This window comes from Sus scrofa, chromosome 9, assembly GCF_054392235.1.
Source record: "Sus scrofa isolate SSC_HxYL_T2T_F1_AM1 chromosome 9, Sscrofa_HxYL_maternal_Yorkshire_Landrace_v2.0, whole genome shotgun sequence".
NCBI lineage: Eukaryota > Metazoa > Chordata > Mammalia > Artiodactyla > Suidae > Sus > Sus scrofa.
Window position 1 is genome coordinate 82,577,820 of NC_139391.1, and position 27,703 is coordinate 82,605,522.

A 27,703-nucleotide genomic window follows, 5' to 3' on the forward strand; every position below is an offset into this window, starting at 1 on the left:
TTGTTGTTGTTGTTGCTATTTCTTGGGCCGCTCCCGCGGCATATGTAGGTTCCCAGGCTAGGGGTTAAATCGGAGCTGTAGCCACCGGCCTACACCAGAGCCACAGCAACGCGGGATCCGAGCCGCGTCTGCAACCTACACCACAGCTCACGGCAACGCCGGATCGTTAACCCACTGAGCAAGGGCAGGGACCGAACCCGCAACCTCATGGTTCCTAGTGGGATTCGTTAACCACTGTGCCACGACGGGAACTCCAACATGATATAATTCTTGAGGTAGCATAAATTCTTAACACAGCTCAGGGTTTCATTTGATAAGTATCAGTCCTGACCTTATAGTTATGTGATTCCAAGTTTGTGCTTGAGTAGATTACTAAAAGAGTAAGAAGGAGAGGACCAACAGTACACTTTTACACTTTTATTAATAATAGAAAACTAAAACTCAGCCAACTGCTTCATTCTTGCATCTAATCTGACCATATGCCAGAGATGTGATTCTTTACAAAGACTAGGTGAGAAGTGTCAATATTCCAGTTCCATCAAAAATGACATACTGGAAGATCAGATAAAGTTAGGCTAATGAAATTGAACTTTTTCTTTAAAAATTTAAAGAAATGTTTTAAACATTAAAAAAAATCACAAGAATCTCTTCCTCAAGTATCAGGGGCCTCCATTAATAGTCTTCAATGTAGTTTATTTGCAATCATAAAATTCATCAGGTTCAACCATGCTGCACAACACCCAAAGGAAAATACTGAGGGAACTCATGGATAATTTTCACAGCTTCATTATAAAGTCCAAGATCTGAAAGAAACATTTTTAGCAAATATTTAATCTACAATGGAGAGTTGAAACATCAATTATTACTTAAAAGAGTTCTACCTATTTCTTTTTTCTCTCCCTTTTAGAGGTCAACTTATTTTCACAACCCATCTTCTAAAACTGAGATATGAATCATCATTTATTTAACTGTGGCTTCAAAAAATGAGACAAGGGATATAGGAGATAATCCATTTTGACATCCATAGTACAGGTATAGTTCTTGCCTGGTCGTTTTGGGTGTCATGCATTACTTAATGTTTTCCATCCATATGTTAAAATCAAACAAAAATACTCTGTTAACATTAATTAACCTTTGCTAGGCTTACTACATATACAAGCACTACTTAGTGGCAGGTCAAAATGTTCTCCCATTTTCCTGTGGGATTAGAAAATTATATAGAAATTGAAAATGTAGCAGGACTGAGATTCAAGACCAAGACATAGCAAGGTAAAAGTAAAACTCTTTTCCTCCTAATTACGTGAATTACAGAAAGCTTTATTTACCAAAAGGATGGTTATCTTCTTTAAACTGGATGTAAGAGACACACATAATGGTTGCTTTGCCTGTGACTCTTCCAACCACTTCCACGATTCCAGAGATTTCTTCATCAAGCTAACACAAAGAACAAAATGTTGCCTTGGTGTTATCACACCTTCAATTGATAGTTAACTTGGAAAATTGTTCTATAGTTTACTAATCTTTCATTTCATGAAAATTAATTTAAAAATTTATCAATGCAAAAATGGAATTGTTACTTGTTAAAAAAAGTTTGAGTACTTACTGTCAGCATATCACCAGTCCTATTACCTTTAGCAGTGGCTCGAGGTCCAAAGATACAGTTAAACATTAAAGTTGAAGACAAAATCACTTAAAGAAACTGAGAATGTCCAGCATTTCCATAAGGAGTCATTCATTTAAAAGAGCCCACTGAAAGGAACCTTCTATTATCTACATCTTATACAATGCGTTCTGCATATATTAACTAAATAACACACAGATCTGTCTTCATAAATGACCAAGAAAATATTTTTAAGTACAATAAACATAAACTGTAAAAACAAATACGTGACAACTGAAAATGAATTTTTTTTTTCTGTGTGTGTGTGTGTGTCTCTTTTTAGGGTCACACTTGCAGCATATGGAGGTTCCTAGGCTAGTGGTTGAGTTGGCGATGTAGCTGCCAGCCTACACCAGAGCAACTCCGGATCCAAGCCAAGTCTGAGACTTATACTACAGCTCACAGCAACGTCGGATCCTTAACCCACTGCAATGGCAGGAATCGAACCTACATCCTCATGGATACTAGTTGGGTTCGTTAACTGCTGAGCCATGATGGGAACTCTGAAGATAAATGTAAACAAAAAATAGCATTTAAAATGTAAAACTCCTAAGGAAGGAAAGAGTGATTTAAACAGATTTTTCTTAACGTGATTTTTTGGTCTTTCATAAGGATGGAGAATTGTCACCTGGCATTTAAGGGATGCATTAAAAAATCAGAGTCCAGTAGTTGCCTTCGTGGCTCAGCGGTTAATGAACCCGACTAGGATCCATGAGGATGCAGGTTTGATCCCTGGCCTCAATCAGTGGGTTAAGGATCCAGGGCTGCTGTGAGCTGTGATGTGGGTTGTGGACATGGCTCGGATCTGGCGTTGCTGTGGCTGCGGCGTAGGCTGGCGGTTGTAGCTCCAATTGGACCCCTAGCCTGGGAACCTCCATATGCTGGGGGTGTGGACCTAAAAAGCAGAGCAAAAAAAAAAAAAAAAAATCAGAGTCAAAAAAAAAATCACTGGTTAGAAATGTAAAGGGAAATATAATGTAAAAAGAGGGCAAAAATTTGATTTGAGAGAGAGAGAGAAAAGTTTGATAAGCTGGTCCTTTATACATCCACTCCAAGAATCAGAAACATTAGCAACAAACCAAAACAAGATGAAGAATTAACTCTGAAATTAAAATGAACATGCATAGAATACATACATATATACATATACATAGAACATAGATAGATATACACAGAATTAATACTTAAACATACAGGCTCCATCAACTCAATGGTTACATTTTTTCCTTCTCCATCTGAAAGAATAAACATTTTTCCAGTGGGATGAATCTAAAAAAAGAAACATGATTAAAAAAAAAAACTCCACACAAAACCCTTTAAAATCTTCTTTGAAAGATTAAACGCTTGACCAAAAGATGAGCAGACTGACCCATACTTACTTTACTGATGCTCACAAAACAGTTGTATTTGAAGTTTAACTGGTTCAAATTATCTTGTGTTACTATACCTGATCAAAGGATGTTCAATTAAATCTGAATTTCATTAAAAAAAACCCCTCCTTTTTAGTACAAATGTGTCCCATATTTTTATTTGCTAAATCTGGCAACATTATGCTAAGAACAAATTAAAGAGGCTCCATACTATCTAAAAGTGAGATCTACTGGCACCCATGATTTAAAGAGTACATATCTCCCAAAGGGTATGTTTTTAAAAATTAGGCAAGAATAAATAGAGAACTACTGGTTGTCAGAAGACCTAGGTTCTACTGTGAGACAGCTGCAAAGAGTGCAGTCAGATCTGGTTTGAATGCCAGCTGTGCTACTTACTGTGGCCTTGAGCATTTTGTAACCACACTCCATTCCTACCCAGTTTCTTTCCCAATTTTGGAATACAGCTATTTCAGGAAGATACATGGCTAAAACCACTAAATAAGACTTTATATAAAAGTTTTCTTTTCCTCAGCTTTCTCAGTTCCCTGATTCTAAGACTTCAGGCCTGTTTCTTACCAGCAGACTGAGGGGCTGCCCTCTAACAGAGGTGTGAGATAACAGAATGCTGCTGGATCAGAAAAGGACAATCAAACAATGTTTATAGGAAAGCGACTTCAACGAGAAAATGAGGTTTGAGAAAAAAGGAAATTAACAACATAAGTAAACAAGAAAATTAGCTTAGTTGTCAAGTCTGGTTAAACTAAAAAAATCTGAAAGTAAATGTGAGAGTTCTGTCTGTAATCTTTATGTAAACACAAACAGAACGAGGGTGGGGGCCGCTAGAATTTAGAACTCAGCGCATTCGAAGACTTCCCTATTTCTCGCCTTAAGAGAAGCACCAAAATAAGGCTGCAATGGATAAAAAGTGTGCAAAAAAATTCCCTTGTGAGAAATAAAGCAGTCGGAGAGCAGTGATGTTGCAAAGCTTTTCGTCCTCCTTCACTCTGTTAGCCACTCTGAAGCCTCCACCCTGACAGTCACGGGGTCCTTCCCCAGGGGGAGCCCAGGGCAGCAAGCGCACGTACCTTCTCCAGCCTCCCTACGAAGCAGACCGGCTGGTCGATGAACTGAGTTACCATGCTGGCGTTGATGCGCGATTTGGGCAACTCCATCACGTCCACCATAACTGCAATGCAGGACCGACAGATGGCGGGAAACAAGCCGACAACTGAAACCTTGAGCTCGGCAGACGTCTTCGGGGCGGATTTCCCCGGCACCAATCCGCGGAGACCAGCACTCTCGCTCCGCCAATCAAACGCGCGGAAATCTCGATCACAGTCCCGCTGTCTCCGCCGGCGAAGAAGGCTAGGATGCGCCCGGAAGTGGGGATCGGCTGCTTAGTGACGCACAGCGTCCCGGAAGTTACCTGGACTCTCTGCGAAGTGTAGGCGGGGGCGGGGCTTGGATAGGGCGGGGCTAAGGCTTCCTCCCTTGATCTTGTCCCCCCCAGCTGCAACATAACCCCGGAAGCAGGGTGTCAGGCTCCGGTGCGGTGCGGCGGGGGACTGCGGCTCGAGCCTCAGGTACCTCTTATCGCGGGAGTCGCCGCAGCCTTACTGTTGCTCTTTCTCCCCACCAACGGATGCGGAAGAGAGAGGCGGGAGTTTGGTACTTGTCCCCCGCCTCCGTGGCATGCTCGTTGCTGCGCCACCGGCCATTCGCGTTTCCCCGCCTCCTCTTTCCGGGTTCTTCGTGGGAAGCGCGAGGTTCTTGTTGAATGAAATCTAGGGATCGGATTTCTTTTTGACACCCTTCCTCCCTGGAGACGGGAAGTGGGGTCGCCAGTGATTTTTCGCCTCCTTTGTGAAGCTCCTGCTCGGTGGCAGAGGGTCGGCGATTTATTGCCTCAGCTGCGTCACTTTCCATTGTCAATTTCCCCACCTGTGAGCTAAGAGGTTAACTTGATTATCTCTACGACCCTTTTTAGCCCCAACTTTTTGGCCACACTGTGGTGTGGGTTTTCTCACCTCCGTGTTAGCAACGAATTGAAACATTTGGGACTGAGTGAGGAAAGGACCACTGGGGTAGTAGAGGAAACGAATATAAATAGCTGTTAGATCCTGAGCAGGTGCGCTACTTCTTGAGACCTAATTTCCCCATCCGCAAAATGAGGGTGTTAGATAACTGAATGTATTGCAAGGTTCCAGGTGACAAATTTTGTCTTTGTGATTGACAGACTCTTCTTAACTCTCTGCTGATCTTTCCCTCCATTGCTTTCCACACCCAGGACTCTGGAGGGGAGGTCAGGAGGTGTGGAAGATAATTTGTTTCAAGGAAATTTGGGGAGGATTCTTGTCTTTTGCTGGCTCAAGTGTCTGTTGATTTTCAGGGCTTTGTTTGCCGGGATTTACCTTGCCAGAATATTCCAGAATGAGTGCTCATAAAAATACATGCCAGCGGTGCTCCAGAAATTGGGAACAAAAATTCACTGGGATTTTATTATTTTTTTGGAGACCGAGTTCATGAATTTGCCCAAGCCATTGAGGTACCTAGCTCGAGTCTCCAGTTTAGTCCCGCATCTGCCTTAAACTAAGGACACAGGGCAATTTAAGATGGAAATCTGTTGTACTGTAGTCAAATGATAGTTCCCCGCCCATAATATATATGTAAATATATTTGTCTTTTAATTTTGCTGTCACTAAAACAAATGTAAAGGATTTCATTAGTGGATGCAGGGCACATGTAAATTGGTATATAAAAACGTAGTTGTCATTGGTGCAAGTCACTGGAATCTATTTTATATTCTGTGCAAAGCCTGCACATCTTTTGCACTTGAGTGTTTGGAAAACAAATTGATAGCATTATTTAGGGTAAGCTACACGAGTATCTTTAATAGCAGTTTTTTAGAAGAGCATCCCTTAAAGTGCCAAGTTGCTAATTGCACTGTTTTGTAACAGTTGGAAAACCACTTTTATCTACCAACAGCAGTTTTTTAAAAACAGGGAGATGAGCAAGAAGATAACTGAATATAGCTTTTTGGATACTTTTTCAATTGCTTAAACATTTGTTAATAAGTAATTCATAGAGAAGAGTATATACAGCTGATTTGTACAGTTTCAAGGAAATGAAATGAACCCACGTGGGCCTCTCATTCAGCTTAAGGAATGGAACTTAACTAGTTAGTAGTTGGCACTTCCTTAATTAAATCCTCCAATCTACCAGCCATAAATATACATTATCTTGAATTTTGTGTTAACCACACTAAGATTTTCTGTATAGTTTTATCACACATTTTGCCGTTTCTAAGTGGTGTTTTAATTTTGCCAATTTTCTTTGACCTTTGAATAAATGGGGTTGTACTATATAAATCTTCTGACTTGTTTTGTTTTTGAGATTAATCCATGTTGACACATGTAGGTGGAGTTCATTCTTTTCACTCTTCTATTTCACTCTGTTACTGACTGACATTTTGATTGTTTGCAGTTCTTTTCTATTGCATATAGGGCTGCCATGAATATTCTTGTACCTATTTGCTGGTGCACTTGGGCAAAGGTATAGCAGTAAAATTGCTGGAACACAGGGTTGCATCTTCAACTTTGCTAGTAAGACTGAGTATTTTCCCGGGGTAGTGGTACTAATCGATCCTCCTGGCAGCAGTGTTTCTGGCAACTCCTAAAGTTTTATCCCTTAATATGATGGACATGAAGTGGTTTCTTGTCTGGTCTTAATTTGCTTTCCCTGATGACTAGTAAGTTTGAGGAACTTTTAAAATATTTATTGGCCATTTGTGTTCACCATTTTTTGTGTGCTTATTTTTCTTTTCTTATTGTTTTTGAGTGCTTTTTTTGTATTAGTGTGGACAGTAATGCTGCATTTCCCAGTGTTTGGCCTCTCTTCCTTTCCTTTCTTTTTTTTTTTTTTTTGTTCTTTCTTTCATTGGAAAGCGCTCCTACCTTTAGTATAGTTAAAATATTTTTCCCTTAAGATTAATGTAGTTGAAAAAGTCAATTTAAAAAGATGTCATTAAAGAGTGCTTCATAGATCAAGCTTTTAAAGATGTCCTATATTTTAAGCATTAATAGTTTTATCTTTCATGTTTTAATGTATTCCATAATTTAGAATTGAGTTTTTATGTATGTTGTCGGATAGGTATCCAATTTATTTGTTTTGTTTTTATTTCCGTTGTCCCAGCATCACTGATTATATCACCTTTTGCCAGTCACCTTAAGTTTACATATCTATTTCTGTTCTTGAATTCTCAGTTCTATTCCATTGATCTATTTTTCTGTCCCTGCACTGGTACACCCTCTTTTTTTCCCCTTGATTTCTTCCATTTTTTTTTTTTTTTGGCCGGGAATTGAATCCAAGCTGCAGATGCGACTTATGCCACAGTTGCCACCATGCTGGATCCTTAACCTACTGTTCAAGGCCAGAGATCAAACCCTCACCTCTGCAGCGGCCTGAGCTGCTTCAGTCCTATTCCTTTTTTTTTTTTTTTTGCTATTTCTTGGGCCGCTCCCGCGGCATATGGATGTTCCCAGGCTAGGGGTCGAATCTGAGCTGTAGCCACCGGCCTACGCCAGAGCCACAGCAACACAGGATCCGAGCGGCGTCTGCAACCTACATCACAGCTCACGGCAACACTGGATCATTAACCCACTGAGCAAGGCAGGGACTGAACCCACAACCTCATGGTTCCTAGTCGGATTCGTTAACCACTGCGCCACGACGGGAACTCCCGTGTTTTTTTTTTTTTTTTTTTTTTTTCCTGGCTCTCCTGCTAATATTTAGTAATTTTCTATGTGCTTCTTCTGTGTTTTCTAGTTCTAGTTCCAGTTCTTTTTGAACAAGGCTCACATACTTTATTTTTCTTGCCTTTCACCCAGGGTTAGAGCTTCCAGCACCATTTTGAATAGAAATGGTTGTTCAGTTAAGATGGGCTTTGATTGTATAAGTAAAAGTGTCTTAGTTTCACATGTCAAAGGAACCCAGAGGCATGCAACTCCACACACAGCTGTGTGGTGGTGCTCCGAAAACTTCATGGCCCCAGGTTCCCTCCGTCATTCTCATCTTCTATGCTTGGTATCTGCTTCCATCCTTAAGGTCACATCATAGACCAGGGTAGGTGGTCAAGCAACATTCTAAGCAGCAAACAAGTGGGTAGACAAAAGGGTATGCCTCCGAGGGCCTCAGCTCCCTTTAAGGAGTCCACCTGGATATTCCTTGCAACTGGAAATTCTGTTTAATATTTCCCTTCCCTTCTTAGTTAGACAAGAATTTTAATTGAGTGCTTATGGAACTTGATCAGATGCATGTTTCTTTGCCTTGAGATGATTGAAATGAGTGTGTGTGTATGTGTATAAATTTTATTAGAGTTGACTTTACAAAGTTGGGTTAGGGTCAGATTTACAGCAAAGTAAATCAGTTATACGTATACATATATCTATTCCTTTTCAGATTCTTTTCTCATATATTTTGTTGCAAAGTATTGAGTAGATTACCCTGTGCTGTACAGTAGGTGCTTGTTACTTATCTACTTTATGTACAGTAGTGTGTATATGTCAATCCCAATCCCCACAACGTTTCTTCTTTGGTAACCATAAATTTGGTTTCAAAATCTTTGAGTCTGTTTCTGTTTTATAAGTTCTTTGGTATTATTTTTTACATGATTCCACCTATTAATGATCTCATATATTTGTCTTTGTCTGACTTACTTCACTTAGTACTGTAATTTCTAGGTCCATCCATGTTGCTGCAAATGGCATTGTTTCATTATTGTATGTAATATATACACCACATCTTCTTAAACCAGTCATCTGTTGATGGGCATGTGGGTTGTTTCCATGTCTTGGCTGTTGTAAATAGTGCTAAATGAACATTGGGGTGCATGTATCTTTTCAAATTATGATTTGTCAGGATATATGCCCAGGAGTGGGAATGCTGGGTCATATGGTAGTTCTATTTTTATTTTTTTAAGAAACCTCCATACTGTCCTCCATATGGTTGCACCAGTTTACATTCCCACCAACAGTGTAGGAGGGTTCCCTTTTATCCACGCCTTCTCCAGCTTTTGTTATTTGTGTACCTTTGATACTGGCCATTCTGACCAGTGTGAGGTGATATTTCGCAGTAGGTTTAATTTGCATTTTTTCCAATAATTAGTGCTGTTGAGCATCTTTTCACATGCCTATTAGCCATCTGTTTATCTTTTTTGGAGAAATGTCTGTTCAAGTCTTCTGCGCATTGAGTTGTTTGCTTTTTTGGTATTGATTGATTGTGATTTTATGAGCTGTTTGTGTATTTTGTATACTGACTCCTTGTCTTTCACTTCTTTTGTAAATATTTTCTCCCATTCTGTAAGTTGTCTTTTTGTTTTGCTGATGGTTTTCTTTGCTGTGCAAAAGGTTTTAAGTTTGATTAGATATCATTTGTTTATTTCTCCTTTTATTTCTTTTGCCTTGGGAAACTGGTCTAAGAAAGTATTGCTACAATTTATATCAGAAAATGTTTTGCCTGTGTTCTCTCCTGAGAGTTTAATGGTGTCATGCTTTATATTTAGGTCTTTAAATCATTTTGAGTTTATTTTTGCATATAGTGTAAGGGAGTGTTCTAATTTCATTAATTTATGTGTAGTTGTCCAATTTTCCCAATGCCACTTGTTGAAGAAACTCTCTTTTCTCCATTGTGTATTATTGCCTCCTTTGTCATAGATTGACTATAAGTGTATGGGTTTGTTTCTAGGCTATTGTGTCCCATTGATCTATGTTTCTGTTTTTGTGCCAGTACCATGCTCTTTTGATTACTGTAGCCTTGTAGTATAGTCACAGGTCTGGGAGGGTTTTGTAGAGGCTGGATTATTTTCTTGCGAACATTAGTGTTTAGCAGATTGTGAGTGATTTGCCACCTCTCTGCTTGTTATATTTTCACCGGTAAACCTTATTTGATCTTTATACTCTGTGGCCCTCATGGTATTTGTGTCTGTGTGATAACTTTCAGCTTTCCTGTGTCCTTATGTTTTGGGTATAAATAGTGCATATAGGTGGAGGTTTAGTTTGCCTTTTTTCCACTTACATCAGTTATTATTGATAGTTTTGGCTTTATTTTGACAGTCATTTTGTGCTTCCTGTGTGTCATACTTTTTTCCTTGTTTATTTATTCTCCTCTCTTGATATGTTTTGAATGACATTTTGTTATTTTTTTCCTTAATTACATTTTTTTATTTTGCATTAGTTTGAATATTATATATTCTTTAAACATTGTTTTATGGTCACCCTTTAACAAGCACATTAAAGTCTAAAGCTACTTTACTGTGTCAAAACAAGAATCTTTAACTCCATGACCTTTTCCCACTTTGTATGCTGTTGTCTAGAGTTTTAGTTCTATGTTGATTTCTTATAACTCCACAAATAAGGCATTATTATTTTATGCAGTTAATATTTGCTTGGAATTATTCATATATTTACCATTTTCTTTACTTGCTGTTTATTTTTACATCTCAAGTTTTTTTTTTTGTTTTTTTCCCCTTCCCTGGTTATTTCCCTTCTTTTGATGTACCCTCTTTGGAATTTGTTTCAGTGAGATTTTTTCTGGTAGTAAACTCCATCTCTTTGTATTTTTCTAAATATATTTATTTCATCCCTGTTCTCAAAGGACAGTTTTACTATCAATCTATGTAGAATTTTAAGTGGACAGTTAATTTCTCTTGAAACTATTCTAATATTATTTTGCTCTTGTTATATTTGCTTTTCTTTTACATTATGATTTTGTTACATGCTTTCATGTCTCTTTGTCTTTTTGATCCTCAGTTTGACTTTGGTGTTTTGCAGTTTTACTGTATAATATATCCTGATATGAATATTTTCTATTGAGTTTGCTGGTGAATATGTTGTGCTTTGTATAACCTGATAATTCTTGTCTTCATCAGCAGTTAGACATTGTCAACCATTATCCCTTATAATAGCTTCTCCTATTCTTGAACTCCTTCTGGAACTCCAGTTAGAAGTAAGAAGGACCTTCCCACATGCTGTTGACCTCTGTTTTATAAGACATATGCTTTTGATTCTTTATGCTGAATTCTGGATAATTTTTTTTTTCATATCTTCTGGTTTACTAATTCTTGCAGTTGTGACTCATTTGCTCTATTTAATTTCAATACTATTTTTAATCTGTTTCTGGAAGTTGTGGTTGTTTTTTTCTTTTTTCTTTTTTTTTTTTTTTTAGCAAATATTAGTAGTTGTGAATGATAGTCTTGTCATTGTTTCAGTTCTCCCTTTATTTCTTCATGTATTACAGAATACAAAGTAAGTCTCTTTATAGTCTAGTGTTACTACCCACAGTCTTTTATGGGTCTGATCCTGTAGTGTTTTTTGATTTTGTTACTCTTTCTTGCTGTGGCTTGTTTTTTTATTTGTATAGTATTTTTTTTTAATTATAAATTCATGTTTCTTGGAGCTTTTTTGTTGATTTCCTAGAGGTTTAGCTTGAGGGTATATTACTTCAGAGGAGATCTGTGTTTCCTTCTTTCAAAGATTTTTGGGCCCCAGACTTTGTCCTTGTATCCTGTGGAACATGGCTAATTAAAACCCAGGCTTTTAGCCATCAGAAATCATCAGTGGCCATAAGGAAGACATTAGTTCTAGTATTTGTACATACCTTTGTGGATTCATAGATTCTTGTCTTTTCTGGCTTCTATAGTTTTTAAATTCTTTTATTGGGCTAGCAATATATGAAAAATACATACATATTTATATTTAAGACATTACCACAAGTGCTCCTGTAGAGAGCCATTGTTGGGACTCTGTTAGTCATTGAAGATGACTGGGTCTTGGTGAAGGTATAGTAGGGTAGTGGTGGAGTGGCAAGAATTAAGGGAAAAGCTCAGTAGAGTCCAGAACTTGGAATGTCTTCATTACATGCCATGCCAAGAAGTTTAGCTTCATAGCGATGCCGGAGGAGAGCATTGAATAGGGAGTGAAGTGATCAGTTTGACATTTTAGGTTGAATATTCTAGATTCAGGATGAAGAAGGGCTTGGAACATCCTAATCAAGGTTTTTTCGTACAAGTTACATGACCTCTCTAAACCAGCTTAAAGTTTTTTTGGACTGATAGATTGTGGTAAAATGTTCATAAAAAATACATCACTTTAACCATTTTTAAGTGAAAGGCTTAGTGGCATTACGTACATCCACATTGCTGTGTTACCATTGCTACCATCCATCTCCAGAACTTTGTCATCACCTTGTACAGAAACTTGGTGCCCATTAAAGATAGACTATGAACTTACCTACTCTAGGTATTTCATATAAGTATAATCATACAACATTTGCCCTTTTCTGTCTGGTTTATTTCACTTAGCATAGTATCTGCAAGATTCTTCTAGATTGTAGTATGTATCAGAATTTCATTTCTTTTAATGCTAAATAGTACTTCTTTGTATGCAGTAAATACCATATTTTGTTTATCCATTCTTCAATTTGGGTACATTTGGATTGTTTCCACCTTCCAGCTTAAATTTTTAGGTCAAAAGGGAACTGTTAAAACTTTTTTGGGTTAGCTTGACTAGCCTAAGGTTTATTAACCTCACAAAGGACTAGAGGTGTAAACATGAAAGCTTTTAGAATCCCAGCTGTCTTCTCTCTCTTTTGAGACTATTTTCTCTTCAGTGAGCAATGGTTGTTTCATTGTTTACATAGACTTACACAGTCACCCCAAACTTTGTGACCAGCTCTTGGGAGAATCTGATTTGCCAGCTCTAGTCTCTTGACCATACATCTTCCAAACAGCTGTGGTGTGGAAGGGGACTAGGGGATTGGGCACAAACATGGCTATTGGGGAGTCTTCTGTGTTGGGAAGACACCCCAAGGAGATTGCAGTAATCCATGCTGGAGATGCTGGTGACCTAACTTAAGTAGTGGCAATAGGAATAGAGAGAAACCAAAAGTTTCATGAAATATCGTGGGGTTGCAGAACTTAGGGCATGGTGGGCAGTGGATGAAAGTGAGAGGGTGAAATCAAGGTAACACTTATGGGTCAGTCTCTAGCAGCTGTGTGCACCATCAGGCTTTTTTCTGCTTGGAGAGTAGAGTAGAACTACATGTGCTGGGAAGATGGCAGGCTTGGACATTGAAGCACTACAGCACAGAGTGAAGAATATAGACCTGGATTAAATCTTGATACTTTCACTTAAGTGACTTTTGGACAGATTATTCACCCCTTCAGAGCTGTCATTTCTGTATTGATGTGGGAGATGATAAAGCTTTATGAGGTTATTATAATTATTAAATAAGATTGCATATGTAAAGTCCCAAGCACAGTGCCTTGTTATACAACCTATTTAAATAATAAATTGTAACTTATAATTGTTACTCACCTTACCAAATTGTCCTGAAGTATCTGTTGGGCATCTTAGTGATGATGAACCAAAAGATAAGAAGGGGAAAGAAAACCTCACGGTGCTTCCCCAGAAGGAAGGAAGTATGTAGGCTGTAAGAGTGGAGGTCCTGAATCATCTGGGTGACCAGCTCTTCCTGGGTGTAAGAGATTGTGTCCTCTTGTAATCAGTTGAGGGTTACCAAGATGTTTTCTATACTTTTCAATAGTTTCTTATGGAAAAATCAGAGAGATATTCTTCCTCTTGGTCTTTTGGGTCTACATTTTCCCTTCCTTAAGTTAACTGGGTGATTGCTACTCCTTATGTCTCCCTCCCTCCCTGAACTTTCTGTTGCTCCTTGTTTCTGTGTCTAGTCTTGGAAGGTAGCTGAATGCACACATTCCTTGTTTTGTTCAGTTCCCAGTGGCTAACAGGAACTTTCCTGTGTGGGTCTGCTGGTCTGGGATCGAGTCTTCTTTAGTCGACTGTCCAGGTCTCTGAATGGGTTGGAGAATTAGGGGTAGTTTGTACTTATTCGAACATGAAAGTAGATGTCCCTCCTGTGTTCTGCTCATGGAGCTTTTTCTGTCTGGGACCCCGTTTTACAAAGTCTTCCTTGGGCGGTTACAAACCATTGCCCTCCTCATTTTTCTCTGTTGCTTGTTTATGCCCAAAACAATCCTCTCTGAATGGAGGTGAAAGACCGCCTAAAGAATAAGGGAGGGAATCTGTTTTTTTAAGGCCACACTTGTGTAATATGGAAGTTCCTGGGCTAGGGGTTGAATGGAGCTGTATCTGCCGGCCATCACCACAGCCACAGCAATGAGGGATCGTAGCTGCATCTGTGACCCACACCACAGCCCACCTATGGCAATGCTGGATCCTTAACCCATTGAGTGAGGCAGGGATCAAATCTCCATCCTCACGGACATTATATCAGGTCTTAACCCACTGAGCCATGACAGGAACTTCAAGGGAGGGAATTTAATTCAGTGAGACTTCAGATAGAATTCACATGCCATGGGGTGACTGGCAGCCTATTTTTCCTTGTAGGTAAAGCTTCTGTGTTCCAGAATTAAGTTCAGGCAATGGGAATGGATGAATTGCTTTCTCCATCTTTGTGGTTCACTCTCCTGTTTTCATTTGCTTGTCTCTTCAATTATTCATTCTCCCATTCATCCTTAGATGGGATTCCAGAAGATGTAGCATGGGGGCAGAGACTACAGGAATGACTCTTGGCCAGTCCCCACTGATTGTGCAACTCATGGACATTTGACTCAGACTTTGGCATCTGGTTGAATTATTGTCAGTCAGTTTTTGTCTGTGTTTCTCTTTGTGCATTTTGATGAAGAATTGGGAGGAAGTAAAGCAGTCAGCTTTCTTATTTACTCAAAAGTCTGATGCACGTCTTCAGACAAATAACAATACTTGACTTTTAGCAAATTGTTAGTCATTTGCTTGAGCGGTGGTGGTTTTATGTAGGACTCAGCACCATGCTTTGTGTGCATTGGTCTCGTGGGAGGTGGTAGATAGGCAGCAAATAGATTGAGTAGTCCCTTGAATTTGGAAAAAGTGCTCTGTTTGGCTTGTTCTCTAGGGCTTAGTGCTTTGCCTGTTACCTCAAAACATGTTGATGGAATGAATTAGAAAAGTGAACAAGTGAACAAATGACTGAATTTTATTTTATTTAAGTTTTATTGAAGTATAGTTAATTTCCAAGGCTGTGATATTTTTTGCTGTAGGACACAATAACCCAGTCATACATATACGCATATCCATTCTCTGATTCTTTTCCCGTGTAGATTATCACAGAGTCCCAGGTAGAGTTTCTGTGCTATACAGCAGGTCCCCATTGGTCAATCATGCCGTATACCTCAGTGTGCATATGGAAGGTCCCAGGCCAGGGGTCAAATTTGAGCTGTAGCTGCCAGCCTATGCCACAGCACAGCAACACAGACCCGAGCCACATCTGCAATCTATGGAGCAGCTTCTGGCAATACCGGATCCCTAACCCACTGAGCGAGGCTAGGGATTGAATCCTCATCCTCTCAGGATAACACAGGGTCCTTAACCTACTGAACAATAATAGGAACTCCTAAAAGTTTGTTTTTATTTTGGGGAAGAAATAGACTTTTGATGATGCAGTGAGATTGTATTGAAAGCAATGATTTAGATTTTTTAGTGGTCATTTGGGGAGTGAGTCCTTTTGGAAGTTATATGCGATGGTTCCTGTTGTATGTTAGTTGTATTTAAATGTGCAAATAGAGACATTTAAAGATCCACACTGAATGGTGTTTTATTTATTTTTTTTTTAATTTTTTTTATCTTTTTGGGGCTGCACTCATGGCATATGGAGGTTCTCAGGCTACGGGTCTAATCGGAGCTGTTGCTGATGGCCTATGACAGAGCCACAGCAAAGTGGGATCCAAGCTGCGTCTGCAACCTACACCACAGCTCACAGCAACGCTGGATCCTTAACCCACCGAGCTAGGCCAGGGATCCAACCTGCAACCTCATGGTTCCTAGTTGGATTCGTTTTCACTGCGCCATGACGGGAACTCTGATGTTTTATATTTTTATTCATTCTAGGTTTCTCTGTGCTATAGAGTTGTAAAGAGGTGTGATCTCACATGTTTCTACTTCATTCTCCCTTAGGACGTTATTTAAAGAAATCACCGGGAGTCCCATTGTGGCTCAGTGGAAACGAATCTGACTAGTATCCATGAGGTTGGGGGTTTGATGCCTGGCCTCGCTCAGTGGGTTTAGGATCTGGCGTTGCCATGAGCTGGGTTGCCATGGTATATGTGCAGACATGGCTCGGATCCTGAGTTGCTGTGGTGTAGACATCAACTTTATCTCCTAAACTTCCATATTTCCTCACACTATTATCCTTCTTTAGGAAAAAAAACAACAACTATGTTTTTTACATGTACTGTATTAAAAAGAGGGAAGTTTTTGTTTGTTTTATCAAAAACCTCTTGAAATTAAAATGTCTTCTGACTGGAATGCATCACATACCAGGTGCTCATATCCATTCATGGATGAGTGGTTACAGCAAAAGATTATCTGGTCTAAAATGCTAAGAGTGAAGAGATTGAGAAACTCTGGTCTAACATAGTAGATGATTTCTGCCCCCTAAATTGGTAGAATCAGTGGGGACTTTTTTAATGCTCTTCTATTTTTCTTTTTCCTTCCTTCCTTCCTTCCTTCCTTCCTTCCTTCCTTCCTTCCTTCCTTTCTTTCTTTCTTTCTTTCTTTCTTTCTTTCTTTCTTTCTTTCTTTCTTTCTTTCTTTCTTTCTTCTTTCTTCTTTCTTCTTTCTTCTTTCTTCTTTCTTGTCTTTTTAGGGCCACACTCATGGCATATGGAAGTTCCCAGGCTAGGGGTTGAATCAGAGCTGTGGCTGCCAGCCTACACCACAGCCACAGCAATGCAAGATCCAAGCTGTGTCTGTGACCTATACCACAGTTTATGGCAGCGCCAGATCCCTAACCCACTGAGCAAGGACAGGGATTGAACCCACATCTTTATGGATACTAGTTGGGTTCGTTAAACACTGAGCCATGGTAGGAACTCCCTATTTTTCACTTTATGAGTAAGAGACAGTAGAGGGAAAAAAAGGCAGTTAGTCTTGATCACTACCAGGGTACCATTTGACTCTGAAAATAATAGGGTCATTTATTAAAAGGAAGACAACCCCCCCCCAAATCCCCAAATCCAACAAAAGCAGCAGAACCACACAAAACTTCCTTGATGATTCTAATAAGGCTTTGGGGGTGATATTTACAGAGCACTGGAGGCGAGTACAATTGTCTGAGACTATCTCTGTTCAGTGATGGAAAAGGGATCCAATGGGGAAGGAACATTTGTTCTAAAATTTTCTTGGGCCAATTTGTAACTTTGCAAATAACTTTATCATGTGCTTGAAAAGCAGTTCTGCTAGAGAAAATGCCAGAAAGTTAGTAATTCCAGTGTATATAATGCTTCCAGGATAGCAGGATTTCATTATTACAGTGACCGCTAAGATTGCATACAGTTCCCGGTGGTAGGTATCTTGTGTGGGAATGAGGAGTAGCTGGCAGCTGAGATCATTAAATGAAACCCCTGTGCTGCTCTCCATGGCAAATAAAGCCAACTGTTAAAAGTCATGGAATTCCTGTTGTGGCACAGCGGAAACGAATCTGACTAGCATCCGTGAGGACACAGGTTCAATCCCTGGCCTTGCTCAGTGGGTCAGGGATGCGGCATTGCCATGAGCTGTGGTGTAGGTTGCAGACGTGGCTTGGATCTGGCGTTGCTGTGGCTGTGGTGTAGGCTGGCCCCTACAGCTCCGATTAGATCCCTAGCCTGGGAACCTCCATATGCCGTGAGTTCGGCCCTAAAACAACAATAAATAAATAAATAATAAAAATCATCAGGTTGTGGTGACAAACTGCACCGCCACCCCATTGCTCTCAATACTCTGTTAATCTAGCATTTCCTGTATCATCCTTCAGGATTTTGCATTTGAATCCTGAGCATCCCATTTCTGAAAAGCTCTTCCTGCCTTTAATTTAATATAATGTAAAGTAGGAAAAGGATTTAAAACTGTAAGGATCAAGGAAAAACTATATAAAGTCCCAACCTGGCCCCTGTTGAAATCTATACTGTGAATTTCTCTGGAGCTCCTTTGTGCTCTTCTACAATCCTCCCTTGCCTGATGCTTTATAATCATCAGCTTGTAGCTCAAGTTCTTCCGACTTGGTGTTTAATTTAGATGTTCCATTTTGGCTGAAAATAATACATGTTCAGTGTCTCATTTTGCAAAGAAACTATATGGTCACTTAGAGAAGTGATTTTTATTTAAATTATATAACTTTGGTTTTTAGTGGCTATTTTATATGTGCGTCATGTCACTTTCCGGTTAGGTGACAAGTGAAAAGTTTTGGAGTATTCAAGTAGAAGACAGACTCTCTTAAAAATGAGCTTGCCATTCATCCGGATATGGTAAAAAACTGTGCTGGTGTGTTCCAAGTGCATCTCTGAGCTACTCCATAGCAGTGGAAATGGAATGGAAATAGGAGTTCAGGGAGAAAAAAGAACATCATCAGATTTCCAAGTTCATTAGAAAAGAACTTAATATATTTTAAAATAGTTGATGGTGGACATTAAAATGTTATGGTGTTTATAGATTCCATTAGATAAATTTCAAAGAATGATCTCATGGCTTTATTTCAGTATATACATATAATATGCTAGAAACTACATTCTTTATAATTTTCAGTGGAGAGGTTTTAGATGTTAGCTTAAGAAGTATAAGAGAGTGCATAATTTTTCAAAATTCCTTTAAGGGGTGTGAGAGCACCAGAGTAGAATCAGTGGCTTTGAAACTTTTTTGCCTCCAGCCCAAAGTAAGAAGTACATTCATATCATGACCTAGTACATGTGCCCCAGAGCAAAAGTTCATAAACATTACTTACCATACATGATACTCTCTGATAATCTTTTTGTTTCCCCTTTCCTTTCCTTTCTTTCCCCATCCTTCTCCTCCTCCTTCTTTTTTCCTATTTCATTCTGTTTAAAAATCTGGTATCATTCGCTGAATCGAGTTGACTTTTTTTTTTTTTTTTTTGGTTTCAGGAGTGCATGTGTGTGTGTGTGTGTGTGTGTGTGTGTGTGTGTGTGTGTGTGTTTTCCTGAGGTGGGGATGGGTCGTTGGAGCATAAATCAGAGAGGTGGAAATAAAATTTCTATGTTTAATTCAGTGGCTTTCAGACTGTTCTGTGGAGTTCATCTGTGACATCAGTTGAAGTGTCTTCTCTGGTTCCCCGCTTGCTTCTTCATCTAGATACCTGTACCTCTTCCCCATGATATCAATATCACAAACTTTAAATAATAAGACACCTAGATGGATGGGGAAACAGGGGGATACTCTGGGTATTTCTAGTTGATAGTCTGAAATTAACGGATACTTTTTTTTTTTTTTTTAATCTTTTTAGAGTCACACCCATGGTATATGGAAGTTCCCAGGCTAGGGTTCCATTCAGAGTGGTAGCCACCAGCCTGTGCCACAGCCACAGCAATGTAGGCTCCAAGCCATGTCTGCGACCTGCACCACAGCTCATGGCAGCACCAGACCCTTAACCCACTGAGTGAGGCCAGGGATCGAACCTGCATCCTTAAGGATACTAGTCATGTTCTTAACCCACTGAGCCACAACGGGAGCTCCACGGATACATTTTTAAAAAGGTTAAAATCATCTCTCTGATACAGTTATGAAATCTGTGAAAGACTTAACCGATTCACCAGTTATGGAAAAAACTAGTAATATGTTATAACTGGTTGAAAAGAAAACTCAAATATCACCACACAATTGTAGTCACATAAGGGGCTGTTGAATTTATAAATGGACGCAAAACTGGTTACTGTAATCAGGGCAGCATTAATGCATTCTGCCAGGTACATTTCTCTGGACAGGAGTTATTTGCATGACTTTGAATGTTTTTTTCTACAAGTTAATCATCTGTCTCTATAGGATTATAACATTACTTAGTCAGACAGAGAAAGATGGGGATAGCCCGGATAGATGTGTAGCCAGAATAACCACTAAATTTCAAAATCTTTCACAAGTTTTTCCTTACACTGATTTGATTTAGGCTGTTAGACACATTCTTATCCTAGGTCTAAAACTTTGCCACCTCAAGACCAAATCCAGTCTGTAGGGGGTATATTCATTCTGAGAGTATTTTTAAAATTTTTGATTTGTTGCTCTCATCTAAAAACTAGATTTTTACATAATAGTTGAATATCATTTTGTCCTGAAAAATCAGACTTGGTGACACTGGGCCTACATTCCCTCATTGAACAGTGGTTGGAGATGCCAAAGATACCTTTAAACCTTTTTTCTAATTTTTTTTTTTTATTTTAAAATAGTATATGATATTGACTTAGAAATAAAGCAAATACTGCAAAAGAACCATAAAGTGAATTTAGGCCAGACATGCATCCTCGTAACAACAACTGTCAGGTTTGGTGTGTATTTTTTCATATTTTTTTCCTAGGAGTATACAAACGTATCCCTTTCTGTCACACACAAAATAGAAATTATTATTTTTTTGTCTCTTTAGAGCTGTACCCGCAGCATATGGAAGTTCCCAGGCTAGGAGTTGAATCAGTGCTGCAGCTGCCAGTCTACACCACAGCTCACTGCAATGCCGGATCCTTAACCCACTGACTGAGGCCAGGATTCGAATCCTCATCCTCATGCTTACTAGTCAGATTCGTTTCAGCTGAGCCATGATGGGAACTCCAGAAATTAATTTTTTAATTTGAAAGTCTGCTAGTTTCATTTTGAAAAAGCAAAAAAAAAAAATTAGAAAAGTTACCAGAAAGGGTAAAATAGTATAAAACAAATACTTCAGCTAAAAGGGTCTCTCTCCTAGAGGCCTGAGTGACAGCAAGAACAACAGTTCTGAGTCCAAGGCCTCTAGTCCCACACAGGCATCAAAGGGAGGGACCTTCAGGCAGAGGCAGCCTTCTACCTTCACTGTCCATTCCCCAGAGGTGCCAGGTGTCAGGCTGCCTTGGCATCATCCCCAGGGGGGAGAGATGCTCTAATGGTAGCTTCAGCCTAGTCCTAATTAATTAATTAGTTAGTTAATTTACCTTGGCCATCTAGCAAGTGCAAATCCAGGCTTTCCCAGCTCAAAACCTTCCAGAGCTCTTCCACTGGTTCCTGAATCAGCACCTTCCAAGCCTTGTTTTAGGGAAGGGGTCCTCCTCCAGGCTCCCTGGGCAACTCCTCCCATCCTTAGAGGTGCCCTCTTTAGACCAAGCCTGCCTTCTCCCTTCCTCCTGTCTCAGACTGGGCTGGTTTCATTCATCCTTATCTGCCTGGCATTTGAATTTACCGTCCTGGATTATGCTGAAAAGGTTAGTTGTTTCTGCAGTTTTGAAATGTGAAACAGTATAGTCAGGTTAACATTTTATTCCTGGTATGATAGCCAAGTATAATGTTTTTGAAAATTTTGAAGAAATGGGAGTATATGCATTGGTTTGGTGATGGGGATATATTTTCATAGTATACTTTGAGATCTTAGAGATCAGGCTCTTAATCTCTGAAGTTTTCTATTTTCCATTTGAAATACCACTGATGTTTGGCATCTCAGCTCATATGCTAACAACTCCCAGATTCCAGCTTATTCCTTTCACTGGAGCACTAGGTCCTACTTTCCAAACTGCACCTTACGTATTTCCAGTTGGCCAAGTCACTGTTTTCCATACATCTCACTTATCTGAAATGGAATTTGTTATTTTTTACTTCTATAAACTTGCCTTTCTTTTTTTCCTTTTCTTATTCTCAATAGCAGTTTCTTTATTCCCTCAGGCTTGAAACTGCAGTCATCTTTTATTAATCCCTTCCCATCAGTATTTTGTGGAGTTGAGAGTCACAGGGTCCTGTTTCATGTTTGTACATCCCTTCTATCGAATTCAAACTCCTCCCACCTTGGTCTAGTCCATTGCACTACAGTGTTCTAACTTCTTGGCTCCACTTTTTCCATCACCTCTCCAGCCTTTTAAAGTTTCATCTTTTTGAAATACTGCTTTCCTCAATATCCATGACTTCATAATAATATTATTAAATAAATCCGGTGTGCCTCTCTGGATATTTTAACATTTTATTGATTTTGTAGCCCTTTCAATAATTTGTGCCTGTTTTTCTTTTGTAGACTTCATTTCTGTCTCTCACCTCTAACACTAACCCTAACCTAACCTAACCCTAACCCCTAACCCTAACTGGGTGCTTCTAGTGAGGTTAATCCCTTTGTTGCCCCCTAAACACACTTTGCTCTTTGTTCCTGGTGATCCTTTTTACAGGAGACGCCTTCCTTCTCTGCTTGGTTTATATCTGTATCATCAGATAAAGTTAAATTCAAGCCTACTGATTGTGAAGGCTAATAGGGCTTTTAGAATCCTCACTGAGCTTTCTGGAATGTTTCATACTGTTTAATGCTGTCTTTGATAATATAATGTTGTCGCTCAAGATTAAGCTATCAAAAGCATGGACCGTCTTCTTTTTTTGGTATCTCTTGGAAGAGCTTAGGAAACTTGTTATCTAAATTTGTGTCACTTTTGCATAACCATACAATTCACAACCTACCAAAGAGAAGAAGAGGAGGAACATGAAACATTGTTTAGGATTTTAGTTTTTCAGCAGTATGAAACTTACATATTTATTGGATGTTGGCACAAATATGAAGAAAAATATGTGTGTGTATAAATATATATATATATATATATATATTCTTATTATAGTTATAGGTCCATAGTCTGTTTGATATATTTACATTATCAAGTAGTCTGTTGAAATTGAAAGAAGATGATCAAATTGAGAAAACCAGGTTACCTTGATCCTTTTGACATGGGTAATGTTACATTTAAGGTAAGTCTTAGAATAACAGGGAAAAGTAAATAGATTCCTTGTGCTACCCTCCTTCCCTTCAGAGCAGTAGGATCTGTCCTGCATAGTGTTCAGGGTAGGCTTCTATATGCGGTCTCTGTGTACCATTAAAAGTGAAGACACTGTCCTTTTGTTTTCAGTTTTGTGGGAATGCATAGAGAAAGAAGCATCTTGTTTTGTATACAGAGACAGCATCTGTAACATACACAATGTGGTTTAAGACACTTGAGACAACTTTGTGAGTAATTGTGAACTATAACATTTGTATAATATCTAGAATGTTAATGCTAATGATTTTTAAAAGTAGCTTTGTTGGGGTATTATCAACATGCGATGATGAATTGCACATGTTGAAAGTGTACAATTTGATGAGTTTTGACATGTTTATATCCCCTGAAACCATCATCGCAATCAGAATGGTGAATATATCTATCACCTTCAGAAGTTTCCTTGTGATCCTTGGTAATCGGTAACCATCGTCCACCCCCCATTCTCCCTCCCTGGGCCTCCCCATTCCCAAGGCAACCACTCATCTGCTTTGTGTCACTGTACATTAGTTTGCATTTCCTAGATGTTCATATAAATGGAATCATACAGTATGAACTTTTTTTGTGGTCTGGCTTCTTTCACTCAGCTTGATTTTTATTGAGGTTTATGCATGTTGTAGCATATTTTAGGACTTCATGACTTTTTATTGCTGAATAGTGGATATGCTACAGTTTGTTTATCTATTTATCTTTGGTTGAACATTTGGGTTGTTTCCAGTTTGGGGCTCTTGCCAAAAAACACTGTATAACATTTGTTTACAAGTGTGGACATATGCTTTCATTTTTCTTAGGTATATACCTAGAAGGAGAAGGTCAGGTCATGTGGTAGGTATATGTTTATGTTTTAAGAAACTGCCAGGAGTTCCTGTCGTGGCGCAGTGGTTAACGAATCCGACTAGGAACCATGAGGTTGCAGGGTTCGGTCCCTACCCTTGCTCAGTGGGTTAACGATCCGGCATTGCCGTGAGCTGTGGTGTAGGTTGCAGACGTGGCTCGGATCCTGCGTTGCTGTGGCTCTGGTGTAGGCCGGTGGCTACAGCTCCAATTAGATCGCTAGCCTGGGAACCTCCATATGCCGTGGGAGCGGCCCAAGAAATAGCAAAAAGACAAAAAAAAAAAAAAAAAAAAAAAAAAAAAAGACACTGCCAAACTTTTATCCAGAGTGGTTGTATTATATTATTACACCTACCAGAGTGTATAAGAGTTCCAGTTGCTCCACATTTTTGCTAACAGCACGGCAGGCCTTTTAAATTGTTAATATTTTAATAGGTATGTAGTGTTACCTCATTGAGATTTTAATTTGTATTTACCTGTTGATGATTGACTAATGATGTTGAGCATCCTTTCATGTGGTTCTTTGCATCCCCATATCTTTGTTGGGAAAATGTTCATATTGTTTGCCAAGTTTTCTTTTTTTTTAATTTGTTTTTTCAAGCTTGAGTTTTGAGAATTCTTTATGTATTCTAGACATGTCTTGTTTCAGATTTGTGATTTGCAAGGATTTTGTCCCAGTCTGTGGCTTGGGCAATGAATCCATCCCTTGTCTGTAAAGAGGCAGTTCTGAGATTCCCACGGTTGGGAATGAGGAGGCCTTGAGTTGGGTCCCAGCTCATCCAGGCAAGAGTGTTGCTGTTGGCTGATAATGGATTTTTAAGAATAAATTAAAAAAATTTTCCTGTTTATAAATGTAAAGTTTGCTCATTGGAGGCACTTTTTAAAATGCTGAAGTGGTACCTAAGGCAATGAGTCTGGGACATGCTTGACAGCTCCAAGCAGAAGAAGGCCACTGTTAATGCCATGCATATCAGAGGCATGCATACTTGGGGCTTCCCGTGTACTCAGCTGGGGCAGCAGGATTGTTACAGGCCTCCTCCACTTTGGGGATGAGGCTCTTGACTTCCTCTTAATTTCGCCTGGGGTGGCCTCTAAAATGGGGTGGGCTGAGATGGCAGTTTGTTCCCCTAAATGTAAGTTGAGTGCTGCATTTGCAGGGCCTGGTCAGGAACTGGTCTCAGCACTTAATACATGTTCATGAAATATAAAGTAAGTAAAGGCCTTGGTCATGTGGCATTAGCATATGTCTTCAGAACAGAGAGCTAATAAATAAAGCTTAGGAAAGTAGGGATTTAGAATGACAGAAATGGAATTAAATGTGTTTGATTAATATTGGGAAATATGATATGAAAGTCCAACACAGATGCCATAATGTTAAGGGCACCTTGTCTTTGGTGCTTTGTTGATGAAAGCATTCAGTCTTGGTGCCAAAAAGACTTAGTTTAAAATTACAGCTCTGCTGGAGTTTCCACTGTGGTGCAATGCTATCACTGGTGTGTCTGGAGCACTGGAACACAGGTTCAACCTCTGGCCTAGCACAGTGGATTAAGGATGCAGCGATGGCGTAGGTTACAGTTGAGCTCAGATCTGATCCCTGACCTGGGAACTCCATGTGCCTCGGGGCGGCCAAAAAAGAAAAAAAAAATTTATAGCTCTCTGCTACTTGCTAGCCACATAGCTTTGCATCACTATTTAACCTATTTAGTTCTTTCACTTATACATTGTAAATAATTATATGTACCTGATAGGGTGATTATAAGAGTATAGGAGATAGAGTCTGTAAGGTGTTTTGGTACTGTGCCTCCTACATTGGGAGCTTGGCAAATTTAATTGGCTCCCTTACCATCCATTTGGATCTGCAACTCAGGGCAGATTGACCTACACAAATCCTGGGGCAATTTGCAATTTCTAGAAGGCTTTCGCTCAGACGAAATCTATGCTTACCCTCCCTACTTGATTTTCTGGGGTGAGTAGAAAGTATGAAACTGAAATATAGGGCACTTGCTGGCACCAGGATGTTTCCTGTGCTGTCACTTATATCTCTTTGCTTATATATATAGGGACTGTCCTCAGAATGTGACATGTCCTCCCAAGTTCCCTTCAACTTCCCTCCTGGTTGTTTTTTAGGATTTTGCCCTGCTTGAGTGTACAAAGCTGAATGTGCCAAGACCAGAGGGCGGAGAGGAGAAGGGTGTGTGTGTGTTCTGGGGGGGGGAAATGCAGTCATCTCACCCACACAGATATCTGCACTGATGGGAATTTAAAGTCGGCTGCAGTTTTACAGTGTATGCTGTCCCTGAGTGTCTGAACCAGATAACCAACTGTCAAGGCAGTTTGCAGTGCCTCCTTTTTTTTTTTTTTTTCCTCCAGATGACTTGTTTCATGAGGCTTAAACTGGTTATGGCATGTCGAGGAACCTGGACAGATTTTTTTTTTTTTTTTTTTCCTTTCCTCAGTCTAGTATCTGATTTATGGTTACTGAGATCCTTCCAGTTTCTGGTGTTATCTGTTGATTTTAGTTTTACTTGTAGTGATTTCTTGGGCTGTTTCTTGCAGGTTCCAAAATTGAGAGAGGTTGCATGGTTCAAGGCACACAGATTTCAAACTGGAAGTCCCTGCTCCTTAATTTCTGGCTTTGTCTTCTGAAACCTAGAGAGGGTTCGTGTTTTTAAGTTTGGTAATAGAATTCCTAGCAGTAACTGTTGTGATATCTTTATATTTGGCTTCTTACTATGAAGGGTAAGAGTTTTACAGTTCCATCTGAATTTGACAGTAGATAGTGTTTCTATTTCAGGTAACAGCAGAAGCAGCAATGTTTCACTTCTTCAGAAAGCCTCCGGAATCTAAAAAGCCCTCAGTACCAGAGATGGAAGCAGATGGATTTGTCCTTTTAGGTGAGTCTTTTTAAGAAACAGTATTATAATTACATGAATTATTTTCCCTTTGAAAGATTACTTGCAAATTATGTGATTGATTTTTAAATTATTTCCTACTAATTCCCGAATTGGTTTGTGTGTATGAAATCTATAAAAATATGTCATCAGTCACTTGACATATATTGTCATTAAATCAGACTCTTCTATATATTGGTTTGGATGTGTCTTTCAAATTCAACTTATAAAATCATCCCATTTTTTTCTATCCAGTAAGTCAGGCAACCTTTTTAATTAAAAAAAACTGTAAGTCTTGAAGAATTCTTGATAAATTCAAGTTCTGTTTTATAAGTAGCACCAAGCCTTGATTCTTCAGTTAGCATCTGAAATTGAATTAGGCATCCAATAAATAGGTGCTGAATGAAGTATACATTTTTGATTTATACATTATGTTAGTTTCAGGTGTACAGCATAGTGATTCAATATTTTTAGATTATACTCCATTAAATGTTTTTTAAATGTTTTTATTTTTTTATTGTTATTTCCCCAATACATTTTTTTTCTACTGTACAGCATGGTGATCCACTTACATATACATGTATACATTCTTCTTTTGTCCCATTATCATGCTCCGTCGTAAGTAACTAGACATAGTTCTCAGAGCTACACGGCAGGATCTCATTGCTAATCTATTCCAAAAGCAATAGTCTGCATCCATTAACCCCAAGCTCCCAATCCATCCCACTCCTTCCCCCTCCTGTAGGCAACCAAAGTCTGTTCTCCAAGTCCATGATTTTCTTTTCTGTGGAAAGGTTCATTTGTGCTGTATATTAGATTCCAGATATAAGTGATAACATATGGTATTTGTCTTTCTAGATTATACTCCATTAAGTGTTATTACAAGATAATGGCTATAATTCCTTATGCTGTACAGTATATCCTGTATCTATTTTATATACAGGAATTTGTATCTCTTAATTCCATACCCCTAATTTGCCTCTCCCCTCTTCCATCTCCCATTTGGTAACCCCAAGTTTGTTTTATATATCTGTGTCTCTTTTTGTTTTGCATATACATTCATTTGTATTATTTTTAGATTTCACATATAAGT

The 27,703-nt window shown here is 39.1% G+C and overlaps 2 protein-coding genes across 10 annotated transcripts in view; one reads left to right on the forward strand and one right to left on the reverse strand.

Annotated features, from left to right (window-relative positions):
• Positions 1 to 402: 402 nt before the first annotated feature.
• RPA3 (replication protein A3) lies at positions 403 to 4,266 on the reverse strand. Of its 2 annotated transcripts, XM_021102423.2 has the most exons (4): positions 4,116 to 4,266; positions 2,855 to 2,929; positions 1,326 to 1,434; positions 403 to 803 (listed from the first exon to the last, which is right to left on the reverse strand). In XM_021102423.2, exons 1-4 carry the CDS (start codon positions 4,212 to 4,214, stop codon positions 721 to 723), a joined length of 366 nt encoding a protein of 121 aa, XP_020958082.1. In that variant the 5' UTR covers positions 4,215 to 4,266; the 3' UTR covers positions 403 to 720. The 2 variants fall into 2 exon arrangements, with proteins under 2 accessions (XP_020958082.1, XP_084833236.1); XM_084977110.1 differs by lacking the exon at positions 2,855 to 2,929.
• Positions 4,267 to 4,544: 278 nt separating this feature from the next.
• Positions 4,545 to 27,703, forward strand: part of UMAD1 (UBAP1-MVB12-associated (UMA) domain containing 1) — a 222,536-nt gene continuing 199,377 nt past the window's right edge. For 5 of the 8 annotated variants that reach the window (XM_084977106.1, XM_084977108.1, XM_021102419.2 and 2 more), the window contains exons 1-2: positions 4,545 to 4,613; positions 26,514 to 26,613. Coding sequence is in view for 5 of the 8 variants with exons in the window: in XM_021102419.2 (XP_020958078.1) it covers positions 26,532 to 26,613 (82 nt within the window). In the remaining 3 variants the exon portion in view is untranslated. Of the gene's footprint in view, positions 4,614 to 25,981; positions 26,378 to 26,513; positions 26,614 to 27,703 lie in introns of those variants that run through there. The other 3 variants (XM_021102420.2, XM_084977105.1, XM_084977109.1) reach the window with 2 other exon arrangements.